At 49.6% G+C, this 11,141-nt stretch overlaps 1 protein-coding gene across 1 annotated transcript; it reads right to left on the reverse strand.

Annotated features, from left to right (window-relative positions):
- Positions 1–1,082: 1,082 nt before the first annotated feature.
- Positions 1,083–7,432, reverse strand: Pla2g2d (phospholipase A2 group IID). Its single transcript, XM_005353380.2, has 4 exons — positions 7,358–7,432; positions 3,480–3,624; positions 2,788–2,894; positions 1,083–1,891 (listed from the first exon to the last, which is right to left on the reverse strand). Exons 1-4 carry the CDS (start codon positions 7,395–7,397, stop codon positions 1,746–1,748), a joined length of 438 nt encoding a protein of 145 aa, XP_005353437.1. The 5' UTR covers positions 7,398–7,432; the 3' UTR covers positions 1,083–1,745.
- Positions 7,433–11,141: the final 3,709 nt, after the last annotated feature.

Raw genomic sequence — 11,141 nt, forward strand, 5'->3', positions numbered from 1 at the left:
CTGTTTTGACGAAGCTAAGGATGACCTTGAACTTCTGACCTTTCTGCCTCTGCCACTGAGTGCTGGGTTACAGCCACCAACCATACACCATCTCTCCCGTGCAGTGCTGGGGACAGAACCCAGGGCTTCCCACAGGCTTCGGGCACTGTGCTCAGAGTTGCATGGACACTAACAGTACTGAGCTCACACTGATCCCCTTCCCTTCCTGTTTTCCTCTCTACCTAGCCCGCGAGGAACTGGGGAATCCCTCAGTAGCATGAGAAGCAGCTGGCTTTGAACTAACCACCTCTTCTCTCAGCCTTCCATACCATCACGCCAAGCCTAGGATTCCTTTTTATTAGACTTTCAAAATAAAGCGGCAGTTTTTCGTGCATTGTAGTCTCTGTCCGCAGGGCCTACACACACACACACAACTTCCTACTGTCACGGCCCCCACCAGAGTGGGCATTTTAACCGTGGGAACTTGAACCCAGAGCCCACAGCTGGAAGTTCTGTACTCTGCCTTGCTAGGGTTTGGAGAATGACTGCTCTGTCATTCCCTGCAGTGTGTCACAGGCTGGAGGGCGTGGGTGGTTCTAGGTGCCTCAGCCGTGGCTCGAAGCACAGCTAATCACACAAGAATGACAGATGTTCTCTGAAAGAGTTGTTGCCAGGCAAATCCCAGCTCAGACCTTGCCAGATGATCCCTTTTGCCAAGTTCTGTTTCCGACACTACACCAGATCAGCCAACCACCAGAGCCTCTGCAACCCCTATAGCAGGGACGAAGGTAGACTGAATCGATTTGAGCAGAAAAAGACTATCTACCCAGTGGAGTCTCCCCAGCCACCCTCTCCCCTTTAGAAGGGCACGCATCCTTGTTCAGGAGGGAGGCTGAGCTTCCAAGGATGCCTCCCCCTGATTCTGCCACTGATGAACGAACACACACTTTCCTTGGCTACAGTATCGGCTCTGGGTTTTGTAATTAGGTCCATGGTTCTGGGGGGCAGGAAGAACACGAAGACAGTGGGCTCTCCTGTTACCTGTCTGCGATGTGTCTCCCTAGAGGTGGTACACGAGTCAGGGGCTCTGTGCTAATGGTTTATTGAGAGGGCTCTTTGGAGAAAGGAAGGTTTCCAGGGAACCAGGGAAAGACATCAGGCCTGGGAAGAGAGGAGCCTTAGGGACATCTCACCACTCTGGCCTCAGGAGACATGTGGGGTGTTAATGTCACCCAGAGAGTCCAGCACAAAGGAACCTTTAGAAATGGGGAGTAGTGCCAGCCCAGAAGGGCTTCCAGAGGAGGAGCCCCTGAGTCTACATTGTAGCAGGAGACCCCAGAGAAAGCACAGATAGACAAGAAACGGCAGGCCAGGCCCCAACACCCAGAGCAACAAGATTACAGCTTCCCCCAGCCCTCAAGTCCTTGGTGGTGGTGTCCTTACTGGGTTCTAGGAGGTTACCTGGGGAAACCAAATGAGGTTGGGGAGAAGGACACAGGCCAGAGGACTGGGATCTGAACACATATGTGAGATCTTCTCCTAGGCCCAGAAAGACCAGAGTTTGAAGGAAGAACAGCCAAAGATAGACAAAAAGGTCCCTTATAGCAGAGAGACACCAAGGCGAAGTCCTCAAGCCCAGGCCCTTTTGCAAGGAGCTGGTCCAGGAGACTAGACACTGGGGTGGGAGGCAGCAATTCTGCAGGGGACTTCAGTGCTCGACATGCCCTGGAACAGGGTGCAATCCAGGGGTCAGATAGTGAGCTCTCCTAGCATATGGGAGTCTGGCCCCTGCAGCTGGGCCGCCAGTAGATCCGCAGGCACTTGTTGTAGGTGCTCAGGTTTTCCTTCAGGCACGTGGCCAGTTCCTTGTCACAAGCACACAACTGCTTCTCACACTGGCTCCCTTTGTCAGCTGTGGGTGAAAGAAACAGGGGCTGGCTCAGTATCTGTCCCTTCCTGAGACTGCCTGTGGGGTATAGAGGGGGTCCCGAAAGCAACACAGGGTCCCTGCTCATCGCTGGTAACCCCCCCACACCCCCAAGTAGCCTCTTCGGATGGTGTGCATGCCCTCCACCTCTCTGTTCTTGCTCCCTTTCCTGTGATCACATCCGTTCATTCTACAGTCACTGAGCAGCTACTGAGAAGCTGGTCCTGGAGGGAGGAAGCTGAGCCAAATGGACAGGAGGGAAGGCAGGTGGTAGAGGGTCACAGAATGAACAAGCAGTGCCAAGCTGAAGCATGGGGGGCACAGGCCAGCAGGAGGACCAGGCAGTGTGAAGGAGCCGTCCAGGCTCAGATCAACGCTCTGAAGGGAAGCTGGGATAGTGAGTGAGTGTCCCCACCAGGTGAGCATCTGTGTTAGCTTCTGTAGCTCCATTAACCTTAAGGTGACTTGGCTGGCTGACCCTCCAAATGATTGTGAAAATCAATGAGGGTCCAAGGGTTGTAAAAAGAAAGGCCATATTGGGGATACCTATGTGTTCCTCTACGAGAATGGGGATGGCTAGCACCCCCTGAAGTTCTTCCTATCTTGATTCTGCAGATTACCAAGGAGGACACTGAATTTGAGAGAGGTTAAAAAGGGTTGAACACACAGCTGGTCAGTGATGGGCCTGGCATCTGGATACCAAAATGGTAGGGTGTCCCCTTGGCCCTCTCCATACCTCCACCCTGTTCTGCCTGTTCCCTACTGTCTCATGGGAGAGGAACAGCATCAACCGGTGAGCGTTTTATGTAATGTCACTAAGTCTACGGAGGCAGGGAGGGCTAGGACTTCCCAGCTCCAGCCCTTGGCCCTCAGACACTCACAGCAGTGGATGACGCCCTGGGAAATGTTGTATCTGTAATTGTCCGTCATGGTTCTGCATCCATCCGTCTTCAGGTGTTCATAGCAGCAGTCATGTTTTTGACAGCATCTATGGGGAGAGGCAGGCAGGGCACACCGCTGTAGGAGTTACTGGTCAACTCTGGTCACCACCTGTTCCCCCCCCACATGCCCACCAGGGATGATCAAAGACATTCAGGTTGCCGTGAGGTCACGAGAGCTCTGTTGGTCAAGGGTTCCCATACACCAGATACTTGTTCCAACCACATACTCTCTCTTAATCCCCATGACTTGCCCATGATGGAGGTGCTGGTATCACCCCCATCACAGATGAAGAAACATAAATTTGGGGCTTGAGACCCTTGACAAAGGTCACGTGACTTGTCTGGCTGACCCTCCAAATGATTGTGAAAATCAAATAAGAAAAGACAACGAGGTTGGGCTTCAGAATACCACATATAATGGTAACAAGGAGTGTGGGATATTAGTCCCAGGTTAGGAAGATGCCAGGACTTCAAGGCATTCTGGGGAACCTTCTAGAAGGCCAGTTCCAAGAGGACTGGGGTTATATTAGCCTCAGCAGAGTTCCCAGGACATAGTACATGCACTACAAAATGCGTTTTATAAACATGGAAGGAAGGAGGGAGTCCGAAGTAGGCCAGGGAGGGGAATATACCTGTCTGTGGCATCTTTGGGTTCTCCTTTGCCACCAAATCCACAATGACAGCCATAAAACCGGTAGCTGAATAAGGCTGTCTTCCCAGTCATACGTTTGATCATCTTGTTCAGGTTCAGGATCCCTCCCTGGGTTGGAGTTATACCTGCCACACAACCAAATAAGGAAGGAAGGGGTGAAGGTCATGGGAGTACCAAGATCCCATGGGGGTGTGGGGGCTCAACTGTGCTGGGCCAGGCAAGGGACTGATGATGATGGTGCTATCAAATAGTGCCAGCTGCCACTGGTATTTTAAAAAGTGTTGGCTAGGGTAGGGTAGCTTGGTGATCGAGCCCAAGTTTAACATGTGTCAGCCCCGAGTTCTGTGCCCAGAACTGAGAAGCGAAAATAAAAAATACAGCGACGGGAACTGAGTCCTTAGTAACAGGTCTCTCAAGTATTAATTTCCTGATTCCATCCCCCTTTTAAAGGTTTATTAAGATTATTTTTAACTCTCTTTCTCTGTGTGTGTGAGTGTGTGTGTGTGAGTGTGTGTGAGTGTGTGTGAGAGTGTGTGTGTGAGTGTGTGTGTGAGTGTGTGTGAGTGTGTGTGAGTGTGTGTGTGTGAGTGTGTGAGTGTGTGTGAGTGTGTGTGAGTGTGAGTGTGTGTGTGTGAGTGTGTGCATGTATGTGTGGAGACATGAGTGCAGGTGCCTTCAGACGTTCAAAAACTGCATAGAATCAGGTGCTCGTCAGCAGCCTGATGTGGGCGCTGTGAACGAAGCTGGGTCCCCTGCGAGAGCCGCAGGTGCTCTGAACCCCTGAGTCATCTTTCTAGCCCCCTCCATCCCTTTTTCAATAAACGAACGTCTACTTTGGAACAGCTTTAGGTGTACAGAAAAGTGGCAGTGATGGTCCGGAGGGCTCTCATTTCCTCCTCTCTCAATTTCTTCCAACGTGATCGTCACACATCACCGTGGAGCTGCTGTGAAAATGGGAGTTGGTACATGGGGGTGGGTGCTGGGAACCTCTTATTTTGGCGAGGAGAGTTGAGGCAGTGTCTCAGATAGCACAGGAGTGGAAGTAGATGAGACTGACCTTGACTTCCTGACCCTCTTGCCTCTACCTCCCAAGTGCTTGGATTATGATCTGTGCCACCGTTCCCGGCTGGGAATTCCATTTTGTTGTTGTTGTTGGGACAGTCTCACTGTGTAGCTCTGGCTGACCTGGAACTCATTATGTAGACCGGGCTAGCCTTGGATTCTCAGAAATCTGCCTGCCTCTGCCTCCCTTGCCAAGAATGTGCGTGTGTGTGTGTGTGTGTGTGTGTGCGTGTGCCTGTGTGTGTGCCTGTGTGTGTACCTGTGTGTGTTTGTGCATGTCTGGGCACATGCAGATGTGAGTAGAGAGAACAGAGGGAACGCTGCCCACTTGCCCTTGAGACGAGGTCTATCATTAGCCTCAGTCAGGTTCACCAATTAGGCTGGACCGGCAAACCAGTGAGACCAGCATCCTCCTGTCTCTGTACTGAGATTACAAGCACAAACCACCCCACCTGGCATTTCCCACTCAGATTCTGAGGGCCAGACTCAGGTTCTCATGTTTTCAAGGCAAGATCTTTACCAACTGGGCTGTCCCCCTAGCCCAGGAATTTCATTTGTAAGCCTCATTTTCCGAATGAACAGATCGAGGCTCCCTGATTTACTCAAGGTCATAGATGGAAGAAAATCGAACCAGAATCAAACCTGATGCTGTCTGGCTTCTCTGTCTCTGGGCATTGATTTCCAATTCAGAATGAGGAGAGAGGGCCTGACTCACCCTCCTCCCACGACCAGTGCCTTCCTCTCTAGAGAAATCTGAGTTTTACAGCGCCTGGTAGGTCTCTGAGGAGGCAGTGTGATTTAAAAAATCAATGCTGCTCATTTCAGGCCTCGTAGCTGCTGGCTAGAATTGATCTTAAGGGAAATCTGCTTTATTGGGAGAGAGGAGCACATTATGTTAAATTAGGAGAAATAAAATATATGGAATCGATGAATTCTGGGGAAAGTTGGGAGAAACAGACGAGATGAGGACAAAAGAGTGTGTGTGGAGAACGCAGGAAATGTAGGTCAGGGGCAGCCACAGGCTTAGGGGAGATGGGACCAAGCTGTCCGTTCCTGGCCTGGCATCGCAGTGAGTTCCTTCAGGAACACAGTAAAAATGAAGGAGAGCCGAGGCCCATTCTGGAGGACTCTAATGTGAGAAAGGAGGCATTGGGAGACATTCATGCAGTGGACAAAGAGAAGGTCATAAGCAGGTGGCCCTGGGCCATAATTAGAAGTGACTGGCTATTGTGTGGGTGGTGGTGTCCTCTCTGTGTGCACACTCCTGTTTGACCCAGTGCTCCTGGGTAAGGGATGTTAACTACAGGCCTAGCTAATCCTTGACTGTTCTGATAAATAATCTCCCCCCCCCCCCGGGAATCATCCAGGATAGCCACCATTCCATCAGATTCCATGATGGAGATTCCCAAAGCAATTGACTGCAAAGACAGGATCCACCGTGGGCACTAACTGAAGATCTGAATTCAGAATCTTGCCTTTCTTGGCCTCTCTGTCTCTCCATGTTCCCCACACCCCCACCCCAACAATTTTTCCCTCTGTAACCCAAGGTGGTCTTGAACCCATGACTATCCTCCTGTCTCAGCCTCCCGAGTGCTGGGATTCTGGTTGTAAGCCACCAACCATACTAGGCTTGCCCTCTAATTCTTTGCTTTGAAGCTATCCTTCAAAGAAGCCGAGTTCAACTCAGCTCCCTCCCGAAGGGGGCAGCTCTCCCTTGCCAATGCATTCAGTTGAAATTCTGTGTGCTTTGTGTGGTCCGGCTTCTCCTCATTTGGCAGTGAGCCAGACCAAGCCCGAGGAAGTAAGCCCAAGTGATGTCTACCAAAACTCGTCAGAGATTTCTATCTCACTAGCTTGTCCTTGGTTCCCCTCCATCCCTCCACTCCCAGGGATGAGGAATATATGGTCAGAAGAATCCCTTGGGGGCAGAGGATGATAAACTCTATGTAAGGCTTGGTCACTGTTTTCTCACTAGGATGTCTCCTCAGCAGCAGAGAGAGGATGCTGTGGAGCCGAGGAGATGAAGAGGTCAGGTGGTTTGGCCTAGCGTGTATTGCCAGGAGGTGGTGGGTGAACGCGGATCCTAAGAAGTGTGCCTCTGCCTTGTATTGTCTCTATGTTGAAGGATGAATTTCTGTAGTTCCATTGTTAATGGGCTTCCCTGTAGCCCTGGGCAAGTGTCCCTCTCAAGTCAGAGATCTGCCTGCCTCTGCCCTCCCAGTGCTGTGATTAAAGGTGTGTGCCATACTGCTGGGCTATAAAATCACTTTTAAAAAAATGAATGAGCTTGCCGGGCAGTGGTGGTGAATGCTTTTAATCCCAGCACTCGGGAGGCAGAGGCAGGCTGATCTCTGTGAGTTCGAGACCAGCCTGGTCTCCAAGAGCTAGTTCCAGGACAGGCTCCAAAAGCTACAGAGAAACCCTGCCTCAAAAAAAAAAAAAATGAATGACCTTTATAAAATCATGTATCTTGAGATGGATTGAGAAAATGAAAGCCAATATGCACGCAACCATGTTTTTACATCTGATCTTCTAAAGAGTGAGTAGAAACTGTCCCCGGATCCCTCCCTGCCAGCGGGAGAGGGATCCTCTTCCCAGAATGCCACACAGTTCAGTCTGCCCCAGATCTCTGGCTGAAGCCAGAAGCATCCTTTGATGAGTCCTTGCTGGTAGTGGAGATGTTAGGAACTGGAGTTCTAGTGTCCCCAGGATCAGAGCAGGCCAGTTTAGGGTGGGACACTCAGGATCTACCTTCGATCCTGCTCCCTCCCCAGCCTCACACCTATCCCCACTCACCAGCCAGCAGCAGCAGGCCACACAGCAGGGCGAGTCTCATGGTTCCAGCACAGAGTGAGAGCGGCAGCTGACAGAAGTCCCCTGCCACATAGGCAGTCCCTTATATTAGGTCCCCTGACCCATCCTACCCAAGCCTTCCCAGTTCCTGTGGAATCAACCCATGTGCCTCTCGCTTCCTCTTTTCTATGACTCTGGGGTTGTGTTACTTTTTTTTGACTTATTGGGGTCTCCACCAGGTTTTTGATAAAAAAGGAAACATGTATCTAGAATGGGAGATTTGGCAAGCGCCTTCTAGGTCTAGGGGATGGACCCCAAGGCCTTGGATAAGCTAGGCAAACACTTTATCACTGAGCCACAACCCCAGCCCTATGGCCCAAGACTTGAAAAAAACACACAACCTGAAATGCAGGATCATTTTCAGAAACAGGAAACATGATTAGCATTTTGGTTTATGTCCTTGTGGTACTGTTTTGTATGTATGTATGCATGTATGTATGTATGTATCTATCTATCTATCTATCTATCATGTATGTATGTATCTATCTATCATGTATGTATGTATGTATGTATCTATCTATCTATCTATCTATCTATCTATCACCTATCTATCAATAATCTATTATTCATCTAATATCATAAATAACATCCACCTGATATCAAATAACAAACCTAATAGCATGAAAATCATAATATGAATATCAATAGTCTATCATCTGCCATCTATGTAATCTATTACGTTTGTCTATTGCCAATCAATTTAACATTAATCATCTTTCTAATCTATTATCTATCATTCTATCTACTTACCTATTATCTGTCTATTACATGTTTATGTATATACCTTTTTCATTTTTCTGCCTCCATATTTTCACTATACCAAACTAGGAAAACGTTACATGTGGCACTTTGTACAGTTAGTCCCCACCCCACCCCAGACAAGGTCTCGTGTAACCCAGGCTGGCCTCAAACTCTTCATTTAGTCAAAGATGACCTTGAATTTCCCATCCTCCTCCACCTCCCAAGTTCTAGAATTACAGCTGTGTGCCATCTGGCTCCAGGCTTGGCACCCAGAGAGGGCCTCATGATCCAAGGCTAGCACTCCACCAGTTGAGCCCCAGCCCCAGCCTGAGTCCTTTCGTCCACTTCCTGGTGTGAGCTGAACGTGTTTCTCCATTGTTGAGCATCCTTTAGAAGGTGGTTTCGGGAAGCAGCTTCACACTTTACCACTGTACTGACTGCAGAATGAGTCTTGTACAGACGGACACACAGGTTGTTGACTGTATTTTATCATTCAAGTTCGGCGAAGGAGATGTCCCGAAATCCCAGCTGATGCCCAACGATTGCATCACGTGGGTTCGCTGACTCAAAGAACGCCCATGATTAGAAGGTCATTGACCTGTGTTGACAGCTTAGCCTGCAGACAATCTGTCCCAATTTACTCCAGAGAATCCCAATGTGACAAATGACAGGGACCCAGCCAACGAGGGCGGAGCTGTTGCCTGAAGGACACACCCAGGGACTTTGTCCATCAACAGCAGAGATGGGGTCTTCCATGCTTGTAGGTGACTGTTGGAGACAGAATGCCCAGACTGACCTTCTTGCTTCTGGTCAATCAGTTCATTCAAAAATTGTGACAGCAGGTTCCTTCCTCTCTCCCTCTCTCCTTTCCTCCCCCCCTCCCGCTCTTCTTTCTTCTCTCCTCTGTTTTAGAGTCTGTCTCTGTGTTCCAGTCCAGTTTCACAGTTGTGGTTCTTCGGCCTCGCCCTCACGATTGTGAGGATTCCAGACCACTCTACCAACTGCCCTTTTGTTTCTGAACTCAATCAACCAACTAATACTCATTTATGAGAAAGCCATGTACATGTGAAGTCGTTAGTCAGGCACGGTGCCTTATGCAGTTCATCCCAGCATTTGGGAGGCTGAGGCAGGAGGATGACTGCAAGTTCAAAGCCAGTCTGGGCTGCATAGAGAGCTCAAGGCTGCTGGGCTACCAAAAATTCTCTCGAAAGCAGAACAAAATAAAACAAAATGCCCCTTACCCAGCCATCACTTCTGAAAAGGAGGAAGTAACTCAACAGCAGAGAAACTAGAGGCTTCTGGCTTATTCTCATTTGTATAAGTCACTTAGTGGAGGGGTGATTGGCATTCAATAAGTTTTAAGAAATGTGATATTTAACTTGATGGGTGTGGGGGTGAGCGTTCCTGTGAAACTGTCACTCCTGTGGAGGCTGCAGACATGCCCGTGGCCTCCAGCGTTTTCTGTGACCAGCTGGCTCTTGGCTGGTCTCCACCTGCTCAATACTAGGCCCGTGTTCCTGCCCACATGCCTCTTTAACCGAAAGCAACCTTCTAGATCGGGGTTCTTGATAGGGCCTGCGGCCACCTCCCCACTCTGACCTGTCTTGGGCAGGAGGCACAGTAGCTGGGTCTGGCAGCTCTCTGTTGCTCCCAGAAGGCCACAAACAGAGATGAAAACCCCTGCCTCACTGTGGCCCCTGATTTACATTTAGCAGAGCCAGGGCACACCTGACAAAGAGCCCTCACTCAGGTTCTAGCTCTTTCTTTTGCCAGGTCTGGGGTCCTGGGAAAAGATTTTGCCTCCATGAAGTTTGGTATCCTCATTTGCAAACCAGGGCCGCGGGTTCCTCACTGTTGTGATTGCTGGGAGATTTTTGAGGTAAGTTGGTCAAAGCATACCACACTTAGCCACCCAGTGAAGGATGCCTCTACAGAATCGTGCGTGGGGTGGTAGAGCTACATGGAGTGGTAGAGGGCTCAGGAGATGGGATTGATTCAAAGGCAGGCTACCCGGGTTAAAGAGCCTGCCATTGTCCCATCAGCTCAACCAGCAGCACGCCAATTTGCTCTGCCCCTTTGAATAGTCCGGTGTGAGAAAGTTCGAGGGTGCCACCCATGGAATAGGAATGTTGCAAGGCGTAGAGTCCACATGGTCTAGAAAGCACCCCCATTAGCTCAGGCTTGGCCCTCTTATGGAGATATTGAGAAATGAGGGGGCTTTACTAGGTGGGGCACCGCATCATGGTGCACATTCGTAACCTCAGTACTAAGGAGGCAGAGGCTTAACGTGTGTTTGAGGCCAGTCTAGTCTATAGAACAAGGTCTAGGCTAGCACGGGCTAGATAGTAAGACCTATTTCAAAAGCAAAACACAAAGAGGTGAAGCCTGGTGGGAGGCCATTATTACCCCTCCCTGTCTCTGGCTGCCTATCTTGCTGAGGTATCTCTTCCTCTCACAGGTACGCCTCCACACTCCCTCACAGCCCCAGCAACTGAGGTGTGACTCAGTCAAGAAGGCCTTCACCCCGGAAGAATCTGCAGAGCCACCTTGTCTTGGACGTGTAGTCTTCTGGGGTGCGAACTGCATGCACTCACCTCTTTTCTTTATAAAGGGTCTAGCCTCAGGTCTTTCATTTCAGTCGCAACAAATAAACTAGTCTGGGACATGAACAGACTTTGGTCCACAGCTAGAGGTAAATAAGTGTTAGCCAAGGTTAACCCCCTCATCAGCATCATCTGCTTCATCTTCATCCTCACCGCTTAAGGTACCCAAAATAAAGAGTTTACCTCCTCTTCTGCGATGTCTAAGCTACTGTTAATCTTATCTGATGTCTGTCTTAGTTCGATATAGTTTTCCCTATATATAAACTTATCCGGGTCTGTTTTTTAGATCTTCTATGTTTTTCACCACGTTTAAGCTTTCTTTTATCTTTAGAAGCAGACAGGGTTTAGTTGGAAACCTCAGCGCTGCCATCTGGGTCACTTCA

This window comes from Microtus ochrogaster, chromosome 10, assembly GCF_000317375.1.
Source record: "Microtus ochrogaster isolate Prairie Vole_2 chromosome 10, MicOch1.0, whole genome shotgun sequence".
Taxonomy (NCBI): Eukaryota; Metazoa; Chordata; class Mammalia; order Rodentia; family Cricetidae; genus Microtus; species Microtus ochrogaster.